The sequence below is a fragment of the Vigna radiata genome, unplaced genomic scaffold, assembly GCF_000741045.1.
Source record: "Vigna radiata var. radiata cultivar VC1973A unplaced genomic scaffold, Vradiata_ver6 scaffold_304, whole genome shotgun sequence".
NCBI lineage: Eukaryota > Viridiplantae > Streptophyta > Magnoliopsida > Fabales > Fabaceae > Vigna > Vigna radiata.
Window position 1 is genome coordinate 307732 of NW_014543811.1, and position 24532 is coordinate 332263.

The window sequence follows — 24532 nt, forward strand, 5'->3', positions numbered from 1 at the left end:
ACAAATCAAATTAACACTGAATTTAATTGCATTATATACAATAAAATTGGTTAAAATAAAAATTATCTTGAGTTTTTAATAATAAAATGCTTAAACTACAAATAGAATTTTTATAAACTAAAGTTCATTTTATAAAAATTATCATCTTTCTATATATTTTTTTTCCAAATTTTTCATCTACCTTCTTTCTAGATTTCAAACTCCAAACTTCATTATTTTGAATATAAAAAGCCATATGATTGGTGATAATAAAGAATACTACACATTCACTTCGAAAAACAAAATAAATTCTCTTTTTATCCTTTTTGAGATGATTTTGTTTATTAAGTTGCATGTGAATAGTAAAGGTTGTGCTTGTGACCTAAAGGTATTCTAAGTAAATTTTTGTTGTTTTGTGATCATCATGATTTTAGATTTCTAATTGACGTTTTGTTGGTCTAGTTAAGATATCCAGTAGGAAACAGAAACAATTTAATTAAGATAAGGGAAATTAATTTTAATTTTTCATTTTTTGAATTACATTGTTTGGTTTGGTTGATTTGTGTTTTGAAGATTTATGAGTTAGCATATAATTATTATTAATCTTGATTGATGTGATATTGTGTTGAATAATGAAAATGATACTTGAAGTTTTGGAATTGGGTTTTAAATATGGAGTGGTATTCTTAATTCAAATTGCTCATTTTTATCGCCTTGGTTTTGCTTATGACTTGTTTAGAGAAGGAAAAATCCTATTTGAATTAGGGGTACCATTGATTGTGCAGATTTGTGAATCTACATTTGCATACTTGTTGCCTGTTGGACGAACCAAATCCCCGCTGAGCGAAAATAAAAAAAAAAATTGGATTCTAGTGTGCTTCAAATTCTTTCACTCGTTGTGCCAGTAAGGCTCAATGGACGAAACTTCTAGGGCATAAGTCATTAGGCAAGAGAAAGTGCCACTAGATGAAAAAGAATTTTGAATTTGGTAAAGAAGTAGGGATTTGGTCACTAAGTAAGTCTCCTCTCGTTGAGTGTACTTATTTGTATTTATTCTAGTGTTTGACTTCCTAGGTAAATCATTTAGTCACTAAGCGAGTGCTTTCTCAAGGTAGCTCATCAAGCGATGCTAAGCATGTCTTTTAAATTTTGATGGTGGATTAAGGTTTGAATTGTGGAGAATCTATAAGGAAATTTTGATCATATGAAAAATGGGTGATTTTAAGACCATGAAGGAATGGAATGAAATAAATGACGAATTTTTATGTTTTGTACGAGTTTAGTAGTTCTAAGGAGAAATGCAATGCTTGTAAACTTAGTGTTACACATTGGCTAAGGATACATGGCTTTGGCGAATTCTGTTGGGTCTACCAAGGAGGGAGTTCACCGGGGAGACATAATACCAATGAGATATGAGCCCAACCATATAAGGAATTGACACTGCTCTTTACCCAAAACCTTAAGGCAATGGGTTAATGGGTCTTTTACTTTTATATAGTGCTCTAATTTCTCATTTCTATTCAATATGAGACTTATACTCACTTGGAATCCCAACAATCTCCCCCTTAAGGGTGAGTCCCTTCCACATTAGTACACTCCTCCTCCAACGAAAGCATTCCCATCCAACCACAACCACGAGTAGCCCTTGGTACTATCGTTCATCTTAACGTGATACACTTACCTAGAACCCTTAGCCAAGAAGACTTTTGATATAGGGATCATTATACTCGTCTGAGCCAGTCACTAAGACTAACAATCGGCTTTGATACCACTGTTGGGTCTATCGAGGAGGAGGTTCACCGAGGAGACTCAATACCAATGAGATATGACCATATATGGGATTGACACCACTCTTTACCCAAAAATAAGCATGTCATAATCATATAACAATAGTATAATGAAATCATTGACAAAAAAGACAATGGTCAGAAGTAGTCTTCTTGTAGCCTTGTTCACACATAACAGACTCAAACTTCTTATACCACCGCCTCAAAGCCTGCTTTAAACCATATAGGCTTTTTTGTAGCCTACACACATAGTCTTCCTTGCCTTCAACAAGAAAATCATCTGGTTGCTTCATGTAAATCTCTTCTTCCAAATCACTATGAAGGAAATCTGTCTGCACATCCATCTGCTCAACCTCCAAATCTAAAGTAGCAGCTAAACTTAGCACATTTTGATGGATGTCATCCTCACCACGGGTGAGAAAATCTCATTGAAATCAACACCCTTTCTTTGTCTGAAGTCTTTCACCACTAATTTGGCTTTATATATGGTAGATGTAGAATTGCTCTCTTGCTTTACCCTGAAAATCCACCCATTCTCGAAGGCTCTCTTACCCTTAGGTAACTTCACCAAGTCATGAGTGTGATTATCATGCAGAGATTTCACCTCATCCTACATTGCATCCAACTACTTTTGTTTTTCTTCACTTTCAATGGCCTCCTCATAACATTCAGGTTCTCCCTCATTAGTCAACATCACATACTCATTGGTAGAGTACTTCTGGATTGAGTTTCAGGTAGCTCAAGTACATCACCAAGACTCTCATCTTGTGACACATCATGTTCCTCTTCATCAACATTACCAATAGGAACATCCAAGCCATCTCTAACCTGTTGATTATCAGTATCACCATGTTTTTCATCATCATGAACATCAATATCCAAATCATTAATAGACAACCGAATTGGATCAATATCAACCACATTACCATCTTTCTTAGGTGTAGACTTCTCTATCTTATCAATATCTTCAATGGTTTGATCTTCCATAAATTGCACATCATGGCTTATAAATACTTTCTTCTCAACTGGGTCATACAACTTGTAGCCAAATTCATCATGACCAAAACCAATGAAGATGCATTGCTTTGTCTTTACATCGAACTTGGATCTTTCATCCTTTGGAACATGAACAAATGTTTTACAACCGAAGACACACAAATGATCATAAGTAACATTCTTGCCAAACCAAATCTTGTCTGGCACCTCAGAGTTCAAAGAACCTGCAGGACTTAGATTAATAACATGCACTGTTGTAAACAATGCCTTACTCTAGAAAGTCTTAGACAATTTTTCTTCAGAAAGCATACACCTAACTCTTTCAATCAATGTCCTGTTCATCCTCTCCGCTAAACCATTCAACTGAGGAGTTTTGGGAGGAGTATTCTCACGTGCAATACCATATTGTCTACAATAAGCATCAAATGGTCCACAATATTCACCACCATTGTTAGTATGAATGCGCTGCCTGATTGCCTCTCAACCGAAGCATGAAATTCTTTAAACTTGTCCAACACTTGGTTCTTTCTCTATAGTGCATAAACCCAAAGCTTCCTGGAACAATCATCAATAAAAATAACAAAGTAAAGTGCACCACTAAAAGACTTTCCCTTCAATGGGCCACAAACATCAGAATGCACCAATTCAAGCAACTCTGACTTCCTGGAGGGAGGATGCTTCTTGAAGGATACTCTGGTTTGTTTGCCAGCCATGTAGTGAGAACATTTCTCCAACTCTGCATTCTTCAATCTGGAGAGAACATCCGTTTTAGCTAAGCAGTTAAGTCCTTTTTCACTGATATGTTTCTCCCCTTTAGCCACAACCAAGTTACCTTTGGTGAGCTTCCATTTTCTAGAACCAAAGTGGTTATCATATCCACCATCACCAAGTACCTGCACATAAATCAAGTTAAAGCGAACATCTGGAGCATGTTTACCTCCTCTAAGCAACAACTGCATCCCCATGTTGGTTTGCAACAATAACCTTAGACACCCCATCATTACCCATCTACAATACTCCAAAATCACCAGGTGTATAGGATGTGAATAACTCCTTCCTAGATGTAACATGCAGTGTAACACCACTATCAATTATTCGTCTGCTCTCATCAGATACAAGATTAATAGTGTCATAATTGATAACGGTCTAAAAACCGTTATTTTCATGCTTAAATATGATATCAAAACACACCCTTTGTGGCTTAGAAAGAGCTTAAAATCAAGTAAAACACTTAGTTGAGTCATGTGAGAGTCAAAAGTTGGTTTTAGAGATATTATGCTTGTTTTTGCATTGTTTTGCAGGATTTTGATGAGAATTGAAGATGGAAGTGAATTAGGACGGACTTAGACTCAAGAAAGAGGAAGAAAAAGGAAGAAAAGAAGAGTCTAGGAACCACTCAATGGCCAAAATCAGCGCTGAGCGGTCATAGCGGCTAGAGGCAAATCGCTCAGCGGTAAAACTGACAATTGAGCGGTAGCGCGTTAAAGAGGCAAGCCGCTGCACGATTCACTTAGGCGCTGAGCGGTAATCTATTTTTATTTCGCTTAGATTCTGTTATCTTTTTGGTCTATAAATAGACCCAATGCGACTCAAATTGTAATCTTTTGGCCAACATAGACGTCCAGAGTTGTTCCACACACCTTGGAGGAGGTTCCTTGGATGCTTAGGCTCCAATCTACCAAATTTAGGGTTTATTCTTCCATTCTTTCATTACTTTTCATCTAGATTCACCATGTTCATGGTGAACTAAACCCTAGGTTGTTGGGGAACAATGTAATCTTTTGAAATTCTCTTATATCAAAATTCTTATCTTCTTTATATGCTTGCATATGCTTATCTTTATCAATTGTTGGGTTCCTTAACTTTGCTTAATGCTTTAATCATTTAACTCATTCGGTAAATGTTGTTTGTCTTTATTGATACGGAGACAAACGGTAATGTCATGAACTTGGCGGAATTCCTTGATTATGCTAATACCGCCTAGAGATAGGGGTAGCACGATCAATTGTATTTTGCTTCTGTTTATCATGCATTATTGGTTACTAAGGGAGGCTAGAGATAGCAAGCCAGTAATTGGTAATAGGCTCTTTTCGCCAAGAGATTAGGTTTAGGGTAGACTAAGAAAGTTTGCATGACAATATGATAAATAAGCTAAGAAGATAAGAAGAGTAGATATAAGAGGGTGGATAAGATGAAATTGTAAACCCCAACAACTCTATTCATTCATAGTCTTTTATAGCCAATTGATTCACTACATTTGCATGTTTACTTTTGTCCTTTGCATACAAAACCTAAATTTAATTCCTTTCTCAAGTCTTATGCGATTGGTTTACATGAAAAGTAAGGCCTAAGAGTCCTTTGGGAAACGATACTCGGACTTACCCATTTTATATTACTTGATAACGATCTAGTACACTTGCTAGGGACTTAACAATAATCACGAAGACAAACAAGGTCACCACATGTAGTAGTAGTAACACGATCGCCATCATCATTATCTCTTTCTCTTTGATTACCCTTTTTTTCTTTGCTCTCTTTCTTCCACAAAAAAAAATCTTCTTTATATGCCCTATTTTGTGACAATAGTGACACTCCACATTCTTGTACCGAGACTTGGACTTGCTCCTGCTTATATCTCTACCACTATTTTGTTCTTTCTTTCGGCTTCTCCCCATATTCTCTGTAATAAGCACTTCTAAATGAGATGAAGTACCATGTCTTTCTTCTCACCTCCTCATTAAGAGCACCATTTTTTGCCATTTGTAAAGAAATATTACCATTAGGGGTAACACTTATCATGGAAACCCGAAATGTCTCCCACGAATCCGGTAAAGAGTTTAATAGGAATAAACTCACTAGATCGTCATCAAATTTTATACCCACTCGTGCTAATTGATCATAGTGTTCTTGAAATTCACTCAAGCGATTTGAAACAAGAGTTCCTTCCTTATACTTCAACTCCACAAAATTTTTAAGCAAGTACAATTTATTAGTCCCTGAATTAGAAGCATACAAGGACTCAAGCTTATACCATAGGCTTCTCGCATATGTCTCATTAGCAACAAAATTATAAACATTATCATCAACAAACTGCCTAATAAATCCAGATACCTGTTGATGTTCAAAGTCACATTCTTCATCTAACTTGGATTCCGACTTATTTGGAAGCAAAAACAGGAAGATGCAAATTTTTTACAAATAGAAAGTCCCTCATCTTGCCTTTCCATAGGTGATAATTTTCTCCATTCAAAATAATAAATTTTGTATGTGCCTCCATCATTCACGCAAACTAAACAGTCTCAACCAAAGTGCTCAAATGCCACTTTGAAGGGAAAAAGGCCAAAAATATAACAACTTAGCAAAGAGTAATAATGCAGCGGAAATTTAATCCCCCTTCTTGCAAGAATCTATGAGGAGCACCAAACAAATAGAACAAAAAATAAAATTCAAAGCACAAAGAGCCACCAACAATTTTTAACGTGAAAAACCTCTAAATGCAAGGGTAAAAACCACGAGTCGTCCAGACCAAAGAAAAAATCCACTATGATCAATAATAGGGTACAAAAGAGTCTGCAATAATAGCACCAAATGGTGTTTTCAATAAGCCAATTTAGCTAAGCACAAATGCTTACAAATGAGAATAAAGAAGATGAAAATTCTCCAAAATAGGGCCTCTGGTGTGGGACTGGTTTCTCCCAAACTGGACCTTTGATTGACGATCTAAACGGTTAGGATGAAGAACCATATGTTTGGAACCCACTGTCCAAAAGTCAGCCCGATCCAACGGTGAACGACTTCACAACGATGAAAACACCATTGCAGGTTTAGGGTTATGTAGGAATGGCTTTCTCTCTTCCTTTTTGTCTCACTTGGCTTTTGCCTCTCTTCAAATAACTCTAATGTGCCCTACTAATCTGACCCATCTCCATTTAACCTAGTGAGACATAATGGTCCACATTATTTGGGCCTATTCTCCACATAGGAAGGGATCCCAATAACCCAACAAATCTCTCCCTCACGACTATGTGAAGATATTTGCCAAACTGGCAATCTCACAACAAACTTCAAACTTTCCTCTTGCAAATGCCTTGGTCATCATATCAGCACTATTACCATCTGTATGAACTTTAGCCAATTCCAACAACTTAGCATCCAAAACATCACGTATCCAATGATACCTCACATCAATATGTTTGGATTTAGATTGAAAAGTTGGATTCTTACCAAGATGGATAACACTTTGACTATCACAATACAATAAGTATTTACCTTGCACAAAACCAAGCTCCTGCAAGAATTTCTTCACCCATAACAACTCCTTATATGCTTTAGTAAGTGCAATGAATTCTGCCTCAGTAGTAGACAACGTCGTACACTTTTTCAACTTTGATTGCCAATGCAAGGCTCCCCCTACAAATTGAATCAAATAACTTGAAGTGGACTTTCTGGAATCAACATCCCCAGCCATATATGAATCTAAGTAACCCACCAAAGTAGGCTTATCACCTCTAAAACAAAGCCTCAAACCACTAGTACCACAAAGATACCTGAAATCCATTTCACAACATTCCAATGCTCTCTGCCTAGATTTGACAGAAAGCTGTTAACTGTACCAACAACATGTGCAATATTAGGGCTTGTACATACCATTGCATTCAATAAACTACCCACTACAGAAGCATAAGAAACTTTTCTCATATCTATCTTCTCAACTTCATTTAAAGGACTTTGTTAAACACTCAACTTAAAATGAGTAGCAAGAGGAGTACTTACAACTTTATCTCATGATTTTCTGAAGCCTTTTAACAAGATGAATAAACCTCTTACAACGGTTAGGTTTCTTGTCGTTGGCTAATTTAAGTGTTGTGTTTTTCTTATGGGTTAAGTTTCTTGTCGTTGGCTAATTATTTAAGTGTGGTTCTTTTCCCATTATTTTGTGTTTGCATATTTTAATGATTTTAGCTAAGGAAATTGTGACTAAGTGAGAGGTAAGAAAAAACAACACTATAGTGGCTAAGTGATATCCCAAATGTCACCACTTGTTGCAAGGAAGTTCTTATAATGACAAAAAAAAATGTTGTGTTTGCTTTTTTGATTGAGATTTTTCTAATTTACTTTGGAGAATAAATAAATTCAGTGCGGTGACATGTTTGTTTACTCTTGTTTACTACTAAATTTACTAAGTAAAATTTGTATTGTTTTTTATATTTTAAAAGTCCAAGCTTGAATATTTTAATTTAACTATTCAAAATTTATTCTAACGAAAATTTGTTATTTGTTATGGTTGCAAACTTATTTTTGGAAATCAATGTGGTGGGAGCAGATTGCAGACTCCTTTAATTTTGTTGGAAATTTGTGTTCTTTTAAGGATGTTCTCAGAGTAACTGGAAAATAAGAACTCTTTTGTAATTTCTTAAACTTATAATCTAAACCATTAATTAATTAAATGATAATAATAGTAAAAGAATATATTAAACTGTGAATAAAACTGGATTACACCAATGTGCAGCTCATGGTAGAATTTTCCCTATTCCAAAGGAAAAAATATGATAGGTATAAATAATTCCATTTCTTGGATTTGTAACATTGTCATAGGCCTAAGCTTATCGAATAAACTTAACTTACTTATGTGGACAACTCGATTTTATCCTTTATTTGTTAAAAAAAATTGATACACCCACAAATAATCTATACTATAATTCATTGTATTTTGATACACCAACAAATAATTTACGCTACAATTCATTGTTTATTCTCATTTTGATACTTTTTAAATAAGTGCAAAATAGGATCTTGGAGTAAGTAAAAACAATAAAAACTAAAATCATAATATTAGTCTACTCAAAATAAAAATAATTGCTTTATTTATCTCTATCTTGTATCAACTAAATAAAATAATGTTGCACTTAAAATTATAAATTCCTATTTTTTTATCGCAAAATCAAACTAAATATAAATAGACTCAAACTAATAAAAGAAGACTGAAACAAAATTACTAATAAACTCCTAAAATTTAAGTTTAACCCAACAAAACTTCTCCACAAAGTTAAATTTAACCCAACAAAAATCCTCCACAAACTTAAATTTTTTATCCTTCATCCTTATACTCTACTTGTCATGTTCATCATCTCGCATCAGGCTTGCTTCTTTCAACCAGATTTGGATTCTTCATTTTCTTCATGGCTGACTTCTCTGTTGCTTTGACCAACTTCTCAATTACCTTTGTCGACTTTATTATATAATTATAGGATCTTGGTTGTACATTATTACTTGTATTTAAACAATACATGATCCATTCAAATTAAAACATTTAATACCATTTTCTATCTTGGTACCAAAGCTTTCAAGCAAACATTTCTTTTTCCATAACCACAACTATCATGTCATATGCTGCCAACTAGAAAACTAGCTTACCTTCTACAATCTCTGTTAAGTTGGACACAAACAATTATCCACTATGAAAATCTCTAGTCTTACTAGTGATTAGAGGCTGTAAATTTGAGGTTTATATGCTAGGGGCAATAGAATGTGCAAACCAATTCATTATTGCAGAGAACACGACAACAAAAGTCAATCCTAGCTGTGAGGATTAGCAAGCCCCAGATAAAGCCGTTTTAGGATGGTTGATGGATTTTATGTCAATTGACATTGCAACTTAATTACTTCATTATGAAACATCCAAACAACTTTGGGATGAAGCTCAAAGTCTTGTTTATGCATAAACCATATCCAGAATCATCTATCTAAAATCAGAATTTTACAACACAAGGAAAGGAGAATTAAAGATGGAGTAATATTTTGACAAGATGAAAAAGCTTGTTGATAAGTTAAAGTTGGCAGGTTTACTAATCTCTAACTTTGATTTAGTGATTCAAACAATAAATGGTTTGGATTCTGATTACAATCCAATGGTTGTCAAACTGTCTTATCAGATTAACATTAGTTTGAATTGCAAGCTCAAATTTTAACCTTTGAAAGCATATTAGATCAACTCAATAATTTCAGCAACCTTAACCTAAATGCTTTTGTAAACTTGTTGCCAAGAAGGAGTCTAGAGACAACAGATTTAGATCCCAAGGTGATTGTTGAGACTCTAATTTCGAAGGGACAAGAGGTGAAAAAGGAAGAGGTAAGATGTTGAAACCAATATGCTAGGTGTTAAGAAGTGAATTTTAAGCGTAACTTAACCCCACAAAACTGACTTGTAAGGTGAGGTTTGCACCTACTATATATGTGTGTGTGTGTATGTGTGTGTGTGTGTGTTCTAAATTGACATATCACTAGTCGATGTGGGTCTTTAAACATACCCTATCATGCCAAGATATATATATATCGACCGTGAGACTAGACATTAATGGATGGTCTGATACCGACCTGATAATGGGTGTAACAATATGTCCAACAAAACCAACTTGTAAGATGAGGTTTGCACCTACTTATATATATATATACATATATATATATATATATATATATATATATATATATATATATTCCAAATTGGCCTTATCTCTAGTAAATGTGGAACTTCCAACATCAGGTATGCAGAAGGATTGGCCATGCTACTATACAATGTTATTATCGATTTTATAAGTCCTATATAGGGAAAACTCAATATGTTGAAAGTTAAAAATAAGGAACACATAGTGCATTCATAACTTCACCTTATCAAGATCAAGATTATGAATGGTATTTTGACAATGGAGGCAGCAACCATGTGACTCACCGAAGTGACAAAATTCAGGAAGTTGATGAAAATAATGCTATAAATTATTTACTTGTTAGTAATGGTGAAAGATTGATTACATAGACTACATATTCAATTAAGTCTGTTAAAGATTTGAAAACTGTTTCATGCTTGTCATAATTGTTTCAATGGTCATATTTTTAAATGTGTTGACTAAGCATTTAATGAAAATCGATTACATTAATTGAACATTCAATTAATTGAACATTAATGTAACCGATTAGATTAATAACATATTCGTAGACTTGACAGCTAATAAACATGTCTTTAATAATTTTCAACGCATATTTTTGCTGACATAGATATATTCCCTCGAGATTATGGTCTATCTCCAACCCTAAAAAATATTTTAAGACTCTCAAGTCCTTAATTTAAAAGCAAGAACCTAAGTAAGCTTTAAAAACTGTCATGGCTAAAATATTGATTCTTGCAATAATTAAGTCATCCACATAGGCTAGCAAATAGAGGCATTCTCCTCAATGCAATTTAAATAGCGAGTAATCTGATTTGGATTGAAAGAAGTCAAAACGCTTCAAGGCAATAGCTAACTTAGCAAATTAGCAAATTAGCGATGAAGAGTTTGTTTTAAGTCATATAAGAACTTTTTTCAATATACAAACTAAATTTGGGTCAACGTTTTTAAAACATGGAGGGACTTTCTTGTACACCTCATCAACCAAATCATCATGGAAATTTTGGGAATAATCCAAGTGTGAGTCTTAGTCTCACACTGGGTGAAAATGACAAAGTGAAACACCATATAAGAAAGAAGACTGGTAATGCCTCGAGGTTTTTGGTTAAAAGTGGTGTCAATTCCTTATATGGGTTGGACTCATGTCACATTTATATAATATATTCCTAATGAAACTCTCTCAAGAAGTCGTCAGTGGTATCGAGGTGATGGTTGGCGACTGCTTAAACTGTTGTGACAACAACACCAACAAAAACACATCAACACCATGACCACAATGACAATAAAATAAGTAAAAGTCACGTACACTTGAGAGGAAGTAGATCATATGAAAAAGGACTCACTTTGGAAGGGGAGATTGTTGGAAATAATCCAAGTGTGAGTTTAAGTCCCATATTGGGTACGTATGACAAAGTTAAACACCATATAAGAAAAAGACTCATAAACTCAATGTTTCAAGGTTTTAGGTTAAAAGTGATGTGAATTCCTTAGGTTAGACTTATGTCCCATTTATATAGTCTCTTTCAAAGGAAATCCCCTTAAGAACCCCTAACGAGAAACATGTTATGTACATCCATTTGATGAACATACCCTTTTTTAATTGTTGTCACAACCATGGAGGTACGTATGATTACTAATTTTACCACTAGGGAAAATGTTTCACATAGTTTATTCCCTCGACTCGGCGTTCGCGACGATGAACTGTAGAACCCTGGCGTAGCGAATCTAGAATCACAGCCTCCTCGTGTCAGAATGAGAAGTAGAGAATGTAGGCTCTGTTTGTTTCCTTTGAGCACAGAGTTTCTCAATCCATCACGATATTCGACGCCATCGAAAATCAGAAGCGGTGGTTGTAGCTTCATTCTGACGCCACGAACACTATTATATGCCACCGAACGCTTGTCCCCAAATTCCATTTCTTAGCCTCCAAAGGTGTTTCTGTTGAGGAGATGGTGATCAAAGGCATGCGTAATTTCCCTGCCCTTTTCAAGTATTTGCTTTTGAATCTGGGAAAATTATCGTTGATCTTGAAAGGTGCATTCTTTTTAGCTTAGGGGTATTGTAATTCTAGTTTTCTCTATCTGGTTTCACTTCCGATTTCTTTGGGATGGACAAAGTTCATAACTAACAACTTATGCTGGCAACGAAAAAGTACAACAATAACCCTTACAACAAAATAAAAATCCAAGATGCAAAGGACCAAAATAACCAATCGCCATCCTTCACTCCTTCCTTCGCTTATGTTGCTGATTCAGATCATTGTCCTTAATTTCCTCCAGGACCTTATCACCAAAATCAAAAGGTTTTGAAACCTCGGCTACATCATCCATACTTTCATCATTATCATCATTTTCGTAATTTTCATTTGACTCGTCAGGGTTTCTTCTTTAGGCTTATTTCTCCATGATTGTATCAAAGTCATCATTTCCCTATTAATCTGTAATAAAATCATAGAAATGACAAAACAAAACCGAGATCAAACAAAAATAAAAATTTGGATCGGATGAGTTAACAATTACAAAATACTCCAACCTAAGAAGCATAATCACACAAATTCAAAAATAAAGTTAACTGAAGCAATCTATGGCATAAGCATTTCAAAGTAAAGCAGAACACAAAGAGAAATACAAATAAGCGTGGACCTTATTTGTGACCACCTTCACATGACTTTTCCCTAATCAAACTTTTTCCAGCAAAGGCACCCTCCAAACAGGCTTTGTAGAAGTTGTGACCACAAGGTGTAGTAATGGGGTATTGCATCACCTTGCAGCATATTCCAACGCACCTATGCTCACAAGAGCTTCTGCCATCAAAGCTGACACGCCTCTGTGCAACACCTTGAAGGACTTCACCATGTTCAGAATTAAACCATAAAGTTCCCATCTTTACTAAAGACAAACAAAAAACCAGAACAAAGCAGCCAAAATTAAACCAGAACAAAGAGAAAGCTTCTGGAATGTCGGGGAAGAAATGCGGATTTGGGTCGCTTGGTGAAGAATTTATAGTAGGCGGAGCATTTCACCCAGACAAGGTGGTTGCCGGTGTCGAATACTAAGAGGAGGAGTTGCAGTGGGGATTCGATGCGGAGGTCTGCAAAGTACTGCCCGAAGATGCAGCGACGAGGATCTTGGAGACGTTAAGGAGTGTTGTTGGAGGGACTAACGGTTGCTTGAGGTACTCGGTTGACGAATGTGTAAGGGTGAGAATGGTGAAAAAGAAGACCAAAAAGAGGAAAGGGTGGAGCGAAGAATATTGAGTGCGAGAGAGAGAGAGAAGAGAAAGAGAGAAGATAGATATAATGGTGAGTGTAGAAAATATCAAGCCATACTGACTCGGTTATTTGCTTAACCGATGTCTAAAGTTTTGGACAAAATTTTCAAATGAAAAATTTAATGTGTAAAGGGGACACGTGGGATTTTGCAGGCTTTTATGCTTCGGTTTTGAAGCAACCGAGGTAATAAACATCTTTTTGCCTTGGTTCTCCTTGAACCGAGGCCTATAAGATCGTTAATATTATAAAAATGCCACCATGTTTTTTTATGCTTCGGTTTTTTGAAAATCGAAGTGTATTATCCGCGTTAGAATCTTGATTTTGTACTAGTGGGTTGTCGATGGTTGATTGACTGATCTCAGTCTATGCGGTATTTGATGGCTAAGAGAAGCACAAAAAGATAAAATACTTTTGAATGATCTGTTTGCACGATGCATAAAATTACTGCAACTTCGAAAACCCTAACAGGAAGAGAACACTCAAGGAAGAAGACAATGCTTTATTCCATCTTTTATAATTAAATTTCACCTAATGCATAAATAAATTCCACCTATTGCGATCTCAGTGTCCCACATTAGAATTAATTGTTTGGTCAACAAGCCACGATTTAGTAAATTTAACATACAATGACCTATTTAAGACGATTATGCAGAAATAGAAACCTCTAAAATTATTAAACCTTTAACTTAATTATACAATTTTAATTAATTACATTAATAACTTTAGTTCTTAAATATATAAACAATAAAAAGTATAAAAATTACAAGCGATTTTTTTAAAAATATAATTATGTCACTTTTTTTATAGAAAAAATAGTAAAAGATTAATTAAGTGAGGATATTTCTCCGATGAAATTGCTAACGAATTATTTATCAAAATCTATGCATTTAAAGAAAATGTAAATTGGTAAGAGAAATGGTATATTTTGGTCAAAAATTAATTATTGTAATTAATTAAGATTGTTTATTCATTCTGAATCAAATGTTCTATAATTTGGAAAGGTGTAGATATAGGTGGTAAGATGGGTGAGTGTGACTCTTATTGGTCATGGATTTGAAATTTTTGATACGTTTTATTAACGAGCAGACAAATTTGATAATGTGTTAATATTTTTTTAACTTTTATTTTTAGAATCTTTAATATGTATATATTAAAATAGTACTAAAATGATATTTAATTATATAAATATTTTTAAAAAATACTTAATTATATAAATATTTTTAAATTTTTAATTATTTAATTAATATCTGGATGAATGAAAATAATTACTATATTATATATTAGATTAATTTACTATAATCAATAATTAAAATCTAATTTATAAATATTAATGATTATAATTACAACAATACTATATTTTTTATTACAATATTATTATATAATTACATGTTTTAAATCATATAATATAAAAAAGAAAATTTTTGAAATTATTTTTTATTTTAAATTTTAATTTAAAAAAGTATATCAATAAATCAACCCACCACATGCCTTCTTTGATCCATTATATTGACACATTAGACAAAATAAATAATAATAATAAAAAGAGAAACACTCATGATTGATCCACTTTGTCGTGCAAGAACATCGAATGATAGGCTATGTGTGATCAGGCAGCCACCACGGATCTCCTCCACAAAACTATGCATTTCCACGAGAACATTATTTTAACTGGCCGAGAGACTCGTGCATACGCGTTGTTTTTTTGTACTGAATTCTTTTTCCAACTAAATTTTTAAGCTTATATAAGTCAATAACCTGTGTATCATCACAGAAAGTTATCTGAAAGCAAATAAATAGAACCTCATAGATGGCCAAAGCTATGGATTCTCAACAGCAACACCAATTGAATGTCACTTTTCTTCCATATCCAACTCCTGGCCATATGAACCCCATGATTGACACAGCAAGGTTATTTGCCAGACATGGTGTTAATGTCACCATTATAGCAACCCCGGCTAATGCTTTAACTTTCCAAAATGCCATTGACAGTGACTTCAGCCATGGATACCATATCAGAACCCATCTCCTTGCATTCCCTGCAGCTCAAGTAGGTCTTCCTCAAGGGGTTGAAAACATGAAAGATGGCACTTCCCTAGAACTACTGGGCCGAATCAGTCATGGATTATCAATGCTCAAGGGTGATATTGAGCTTCTGTTTCAAGATCTGCATCCAGATTGCATAGTGACTGATATGAGTTATTCTTGGACTGTGGAATCCGCATCAAAACTGGGTATTCCAAGAATCTTCTTTTACAGCTCAAGCTACCTATCCAACTGTGCTAGTCATTATGTCATCCAGCACAGGCCTCATGACAGGTTAGTGTCCGATACCGACAAGTTTTCAATTCCTGGTTTTCCTCATAGAATAGAGATGACCCCTCTACAGCTAGTATTCTGGGTAAGGGTTCGTGAAGAAGTCTCACACTATTTTGAGGGAATGTTTGCATCAGAGAGAAGAAGCTATGGAGCAATCTATAATAGTTTTCATGAACTTGAAAGCGAGTATGAGCAACTTCATAAGAGTNTAGTGGGGATCAAATCTTGGAGTATTGGACCAGTTTCAGCCTGGGTTAACAAGGATGATGGACAAAAGATCAATAGGGAACACAAGGAAGACCTTCCAGAAGAGCCACAATGGCTAACTTGGCTTAACACTCAGCAGAATGACTCTGTAATTTATGTGAATTTTGGAAGCCTCGTTAGGCTCCATCATGCTCAACTTGTAGAACTGGCTTACGGGCTTGAAAATTCTGGTCATAGTTTCATCTGGGTCATCAGGAGAAAGGATGAAAATGAGGATGAATACAGTTTCCTGCAAGAGTTTGAGGATAAGATGAAAGAAAGCAAGAAGGGTTTTATCATATGGAACTGGGCACCACAGCTGCTGATATTGAATCACCCTGCCATAGGAGGCATTGTGTCTCACTGTGGTTGGAACTCCCTTCTTGAAAGCTTGAGTGCTGGATTGCCAGTCATCACATGGCCTATGTTTGCAGAACAATTTTACAATGAGAGGTTGGTAGTTGATGTGTTGAAGGTTGGAGTTTCAGTGGGAGCTAAGGAAAACAAGTTTTGGGCATATGGTGACAATGATAATGTGGTGGAAAGGGTAGATATTACCAAAGCTGTCTTAGAGTTGATGGAGACAGAAGAGGGCAAAGAAATGAGAAGGAGAGCAATAAAATTGGGTGATGCTTCGAAGAAGACTATAGAGAAGGGTGGACACTCTTACAACAACTTGATTCAGTTGATAGATGAGCTTAAATCTTTGAAGATATCTAAAGCACTTGCAGAAGCAAGTTAGATAACTGAAATGGAACCGCAATGAAATGGCTCTAGGAGCTGTATATCATGATTTTTTGAAGCCTTTTAACAAGATGAATAAACCTCTTACAACGGTTAGGTTTCTTGCCGTTGGCTAATTTAAGTGTTGTGTTTTTCCCATTAATTGCCGTTTGCATATTTTAATGATTTCAGCTATGGAAATTGTGACGAAGTGAGAGATAGGAAAAAACAATATACTATTGTTGCTAACTATATCCCAAATGTTGTAAGGAAGTTCTTAGAATGACAAAAAAAAAAGGTTGTGTTTGCTTTTTCGATTGAGACTTTTCTAATTTACTTTGCAGAATAAATAAATTCAGTGGGGTGACATGTTTGTTTACTCTTTGTTTACTACTAAATTTACTACGTAAAATTTGCAAAAGTAAAATTTGTATTGTTTTTTATATTTTCAAAGTCCAAGCTTGAATATTTTAATTTAACTATTCAAAATTTATTCTAACAAAAATTGTGTTATGTGTTATGGTTGCAAACTTATTTTTGGAAATCAATGTGGCGGGAGCAGATTGCAGACCATTCCTTTAATTTTGTTGGAAATTTGTGTTCTTTTAAGGATGTTCTCAGAGTAACTGGAAAAGAAGAAGAGCTCCTTCCTAATTTCTTAAACTTATAATCTAAACCATTAATTAATTAAATGATAATAATAGTAAAAGAATATATTAAACTGTAAATAAAACTGGATTACACCAATGTGCAACTCATGGTAGAATTTCCCTATTCCAAAGGAAAAAATATGATATAGGTATAAATAATTCCATTTCTTGGATTTGTAACATTGTCATAGGCGTAAGCTTATCGAATAAACTTAACTTACGTGGACAACTCGATTTTATCCTTTAATTTGTTAAAAAAAAAAATTGATACACCCACAAATAATCTATACTATAATTCATTGTATTTTGATACACCAACAAATAATCTACGCTACAATTCATTGTTTATTCTCACTTTGACACTTTTTAAATAAGTGCAAATAGGATCTTAGGCCAAGTAGAAAGAATAAAAACTAAAATCAGAATATCAACCGACTCAAAATAAAAACAACTACTTAATCTATTTATATCTTATATCGATCAAATAAAATAATATTACACCTAAAATTACAAATCCCTATTTTATTTATCTTAGAATCAAACTAAATATAACTAGACTCAAACTAATAAAAGAAGACTCAAACAATATTATTAATAAATCCCTAAAATTTAAGTTAATCCAACAAAACTCCTCCACGAACTTAAATTTTTTATCCTTCATCCCTATACTCTAGCTTGTCATGTGCATCATCCCACACTAGGCTTACTTCTTTCAACTAGATTTGGATTCTTCTTTTTCTTCATGGTTGACTTCTCTTTTGCTTTAACCGACTTCATAATTACCTTTGTCGACTATATTTTCATTATTAGTATTAGCATAATTATAGGATCTTGATTATACATTATTACTTGTATTTAAACAATACATAATCAATTCAAATTAAAACATTCAATACCATTTTCTATCTTGGTACCAAACTTTCAAGCAAACATTTCTTTTTCCATAACCATAATTATCATGTCATATGCTGCCAACTAGAAAACTAGCCTACCTTCTAAAATCTCTCTCAAGTTGACAATTATGCATTATGAAAATCTCTACATTTACTAGTGATTAGAGGCTGTAAATTTGAGGTCTATATGCTAGGGGTAATAGAATGTTCAGACCAATTCATTGTTGCAGAGAACATGACAACAAAAGTCAATCCTACCTTTGAGGATTGGTAAGCCCAAGATAAAGCCATTTTAGGATGGCTGATAGATTCTATGTCTATTGGCATTGCAACTTAATTGTTTCATTATGAAACATCCAAACAACTTTGGGATAAAGCTCAAAATATTGTTTGTGCACACACCATATCAAGAATCATCTATCTAAAATCAGAATTGCACAACACAAGGAAAGGAGAATTGAAGCTGGAGTAATATTTTGACAAGATGAAAATGCTTGTTGATAAGTTAAAGTTGGCAATTTCACAAATCTCTAACTTTGATTTAGTGATTCAAACACTAAATGGTTTGGATTTTGATTACAATCCAATGGTTGTCAAGTTGTATTACCAGATTAACATTAGTTGGGTTGAATTCCAAACTCGATTGTTAACCTTTCAAAGCAGATTAAATCAACTCAATAATTTTAGCAACCTTAACCTAAATGCCTTTGTAAACTTTGTTGCCAAGAAGGAGTTTAGAGACAACAAATTTGGATCCCAAAGTGATTGTAGAGACTCTAATTTCAAAGGGACGAGAGGTGACAGAGGAAGAGGTAGGATGTCAAAACCAATATGTCAGGTGTTAAGAAGTGAATTTTAAGCCTAACTCAACCCCACAAAACTGGCTTGTAAGGTGAGGTTTGCACCCACTTATATATATATATATATATATATATATATATATATATNATATATATATATATATATATATATATATTAAATTGACCTTATCTCTAGTCGATGTGGGAGTTCCAACACACCCCCTCACGCCGAGGTATATACATCTCGAGCGTGAGACTAGACCTTAATGGGTGGTCCGATAACGGATGGAACAATATGTCCAACAAACAACAAATATCGCTAGGATAGGCTCTAACCTAGTTCTGATACCATGTTAATAAGTGAATTTTAAGCTTAACTCAACCCCATAAAATCGGCTTGTAAGGTGAGGTTTGCACCCACATATATACTCTAAATTGGCCTTATCTTTAGTCGATGTGGAACTTCCAACATCAGGTATGCAGAAGAATTAACCATGCTGCTATACAATGTTATTATCAATTTTATATGTCCTATACAGGGAAAACTCAATCTGTTGAAAGTTAAAAATAAGGAACACATAGTGCATTCATAACTTCACCTTATGAAGATCAAGATTATGAATTGTATTTTGACAATGGAGGCAACAACCATGTGACTCACCGAAGTGACAAAATTCAAGAACTTGATGAAAATAATGGTATGAATTCTTTACTTGTTAGTAATGGTGAAAGAATGCAAGTAATGGCCTCAAGATTAACTAAATTGAATAATCTTCATTTGCATGATGTTCTTTACGTTCCAAAAATCACCAAAAATTTGCTGAGTATTTCAAAATTGACTGTTGACAGTAGTACAAAAAAGGCTTTGACGTTTGTTATTTTCAGTCTTTAGTGTCTAAAAATACATCGACGTCATATTGAGAGACGTTAATTGACGTCGTAAAATAATATTGACGTCCTTTGACGACGGAAAACATATCTAATTATAGTGCTGAGTGAATCCCCTTTGCGCCTAACAGAGGTTTATGAGGTGCTTTCTGTAATTAGAAAGGGGGCATGTTGATGTCAGAAAGTATGTCTTCCGATGTCAATCTCGCTAGGCCATATTCCTTCATGCTCAACAAAACTTTTTCTCTAAAGAGGACAATAAGGTCTTTGACGTCGTAAAGTAATTTTTTGTTGTCAAATTCGTTTTTTTTAATATAAAAGTTTCTTTTTTACAATTTTATCAAACCTGAAAAATCAGAAAACCAGGTTTGCATTTTATATATCTAGAATTCATATGAATAAAGTATGTATTATTCACAATTCAAAATATAACTAAAGGTATGACAAATGAAATTAAAAACTAAAGCTATCAATATCAAAACATAGAATTGAAACTAAACTATAGTATGTCTAACTCCATCTCTCTAATAGATAAGCTACTCAATTTTGTCGTAACTTATTGATTGTGGCCTTTGCTAATGAGGATGGATTATTGAATTGCTGCAAAAACAAGAAAACTTTATTAAACTTTCATTTTAATGTTCAAAGTTGAATGTGATTTGTAAGATATGAAAGATATATTATCACTTCAGTCCAATCATCTATAATTCGTACTTGGATATTGATCTTGATCCATGACATGATGTAGTACCCACATGCCCTTGAATCTGACTGCTTGTTACACTAAACATGACAAAGAAAATAGTCAAATATGATGTTCTAAATTTCACATATGAAAATTAATAACTTAAAGATAAATGAAAGCCAACCTTTGGATAAATTATTTCAATTTGTTATGCTTTGGACCGACCCACAAAACTAATTAAATTTGAAACATTTGAAACAAATGTTAATATATTAAATATCATAATGAATTGATATGAAAGAATGTAATACTTACGCTTGTAACAAGGATTTCAAGTTTGATTTCATCTTCCTATGCAGGAAACAAAACCATACAACTTAGCATTATCTTGATATGACCACCATCACGTGTCAATGGCCCTTATCATGAATAAAAAATAGTGAGGTGATTAATTAAATCTTCATAATAGTGTATAATATTGTGTAACACATACCCATCAATGCATGACGTAATATACAACTCTCTTCTGGACTCAAGAAGCCATGTTTGCATATATGATTGCTTGTGTTTTTACTGTGTTTTAAGATGGTTAAGTGGTCTGAGGTTCAAAAAAAGTCATGTACCTATAAGAATAAAGTTAAGTATATAGATTAAAAAGTAGCAATTTGAATACTTAAAAAGGAATGACAATAAAAACAGTACAACTTCACCTAATTTTTTCCCCTTGACGTTGTATGGTGTTATAGTACTTTTCCACGTTAAGTCCAAATAGTATAACTCCTCATTATTCCATAGATGAATAAATAATCAGAGGTATTGTCCATGTCTTGAAATATTTGATTAAGACAATGAACACAAAGACAAATATGTGTCCTGTTCACTGGGTTTGCATGTTATTGAACATATTGTAACAACTCGAAAACCATTTTTCATACTCTTGACTAATACAATTTCATTAATCCAACTTCGATCCATATTACTTTTAAATATTTTATAAACAATAAAAATGTAAAAAATCACATCAAAAAATAAATATAACTTACGAAACACCAAATGAATACAAAAACATAAACAAAACCATAACCACGACTTCAAAAACACATACATTTATGACCTTTATTATTCCTTGACTTTGTGAATGAAGTAGTTGGTTCACTTAACGCGATGGAATTTCAACTCGTGTAAACTGTTACCAATAAAGGAGTATTGGTAAAACCTGAAGACAAGTTTTGATGATGCTGCAGAATTGTAATTTTTGTTTGTAATAGGAGAAAATTTAAACGAAGAAGACTATAGAGAAGGGTGGACACTCTTACAACAACTTGATTCAGTTGATAGATGAGCTTAAATCTTTGAAGATATCTAAAGCACTTGCAGAAGCAAGTTAGATAACTGAAATGGAACCGCAATGAAATGGCTCTAGGAGCTGTATATCATGATTTTTTGAAGCCTTTTAACAAGATGAATAAACCTCTTACAACGGTTAGGTTTCTTGCCGTTGGCTAATTTAAGTGTTGTGTTTTTCCCATTAATTGCCGTTTGCATATTTTAATGATTTCAGCTATGGAAATTGTGACGAAGTGAGAGATAGGAAAAAACAATATACTATTGTTGCTAACTATATCCCAAATGTTGTAAGGAAGTTCTTAGAATGACAAAAAAAAAAGGTTGTGTTTGCTTTTTCGATTGAGACTTTTCTAATTTACTTTGCAGAATAAATAAATTCAGTGGGGTGACATGTTTGTTTACTCTTTGTTTACTACTAAATTTACTACGTAAAATTTGCAAAAGTAAAATTTGTATTGTTTTTTATATTTTCAAAGTCCAAGCTTGAATATTTTAATTTAACTATTCAAAATTTATTCTAACAAAAATTGTGTTATGTGTTATGGTTGCAAACTTATTTTTGGAAATCAATGTGGCGGGAGCAGATTGCAGACCATTCCTTTAATTTTGTTGGAAATTTGTGTTCTTTTAAGGATGTTCTCAGAGTAACTGGAAAAGAAGAAGAGCTCCTTCCTAATTTCTTAAACTTATAATCTAAACCATTAATTAATTAAATGATAATAATAGTAAAAGAATATATTAAACTGTAAATAAAACTGGATTACACCAATGTGCAACTCATGGTAGAATTTCCCTATTCCAAAGGAAAAAATATGATATAGGTATAAATAATTCCATTTCTTGGATTTGTAACATTGTCATAGGCGTAAGCTTATCGAATAAACTTAACTTACGTGGACAACTCGATTTTATCCTTTAATTTGTTAAAAAAAAAAATTGATACACCCACAAATAATCTATACTATAATTCATTGTATTTTGATACACCAACAAATAATCTACGCTACAATTCATTGTTTATTCTCACTTTGACACTTTTTAAATAAGTGCAAATAGGATCTTAGGCCAAGTAGAAAGAATAAAAACTAAAATCAGAATATCAACCGACTCAAAATAAAAACAACTACTTAATCTATTTATATCTTATATCGATCAAATAAAATAATATTACACCTAAAATTACAAATCCCTATTTTATTTATCTTAGAATCAAACTAAATATAACTAGACTCAAACTAATAAAAGAAGACTCAAACAATATTATTAATAAATCCCTAAAATTTAAGTTAATCCAACAAAACTCCTCCACGAACTTAAATTTTTTATCCTTCATCCCTATACTCTAGCTTGTCATGTGCATCATCCCACACTAGGCTTACTTCTTTCAACTAGATTTGGATTCTTCTTTTTCTTCATGGTTGACTTCTCTTTTGCTTTAACCGACTTCATAATTACCTTTGTCGACTATATTTTCATTATTAGTATTAGCATAATTATAGGATCTTGATTATACATTATTACTTGTATTTAAACAATACATAATCAATTCAAATTAAAACATTCAATACCATTTTCTATCTTGGTACCAAACTTTCAAGCAAACATTTCTTTTTCCATAACCATAATTATCATGTCATATGCTGCCAACTAGAAAACTAGCCTACCTTCTAAAATCTCTCTCAAGTTGACAATTATGCATTATGAAAATCTCTACATTTACTAGTGATTAGAGGCTGTAAATTTGAGGTCTATATGCTAGGGGTAATAGAATGTTCAGACCAATTCATTGTTGCAGAGAACATGACAACAAAAGTCAATCCTACCTTTGAGGATTGGTAAGCCCAAGATAAAGCCATTTTAGGATGGCTGATAGATTCTATGTCTATTGGCATTGCAACTTAATTGTTTCATTATGAAACATCCAAACAACTTTGGGATAAAGCTCAAAATATTGTTTGTGCACACACCATATCAAGAATCATCTATCTAAAATCAGAATTGCACAACACAAGGAAAGGAGAATTGAAGCTGGAGTAATATTTTGACAAGATGAAAATGCTTGTTGATAAGTTAAAGTTGGCAATTTCACAAATCTCTAACTTTGATTTAGTGATTCAAACACTAAATGGTTTGGATTTTGATTACAATCCAATGGTTGTCAAGTTGTATTACCAGATTAACATTAGTTGGGTTGAATTCCAAACTCGATTGTTAACCTTTCAAAGCAGATTAAATCAACTCAATAATTTTAGCAACCTTAACCTAAATGCCTTTGTAAACTTTGTTGCCAAGAAGGAGTTTAGAGACAACAAATTTGGATCCCAAAGTGATTGTAGAGACTCTAATTTCAAAGGGACGAGAGGTGACAGAGGAAGAGGTAGGATGTCAAAACCAATATGTCAGGTGTTAAGAAGTGAATTTTAAGCCTAACTCAACCCCACAAAACTGGCTTGTAAGGTGAGGTTTGCACCCACTTATATATATATATATATATATATATATATATATATAT

General features: G+C 33.5%; 1 protein-coding gene across 3 annotated transcripts; it reads left to right on the top strand.

Annotated features, from left to right (window-relative positions):
* The first annotated feature begins 15093 nt into the window (after positions 1-15093).
* LOC106754895 (soyasapogenol B glucuronide galactosyltransferase) lies at positions 15094-22357 on the top strand. Of its 3 annotated transcripts, none has more exons than XM_014636965.2 (2): positions 15094-16690; positions 21976-22357. In XM_014636965.2, exons 1-2 carry the CDS (start codon positions 15280-15282, stop codon positions 22059-22061), a joined length of 1497 nt encoding a protein of 498 aa, XP_014492451.1. In that variant the 5' UTR covers positions 15094-15279; the 3' UTR covers positions 22062-22357. The 3 variants fall into 3 exon arrangements, with proteins under 3 accessions (XP_014492451.1, XP_014492450.1, XP_014492449.1); XM_014636964.2 differs by having other exon boundaries at positions 15095-16726; positions 22012-22357; XM_014636963.2 differs by lacking the exon at positions 21976-22357 and having other exon boundaries at positions 15103-17072.
* Positions 22358-24532: the final 2175 nt, after the last annotated feature.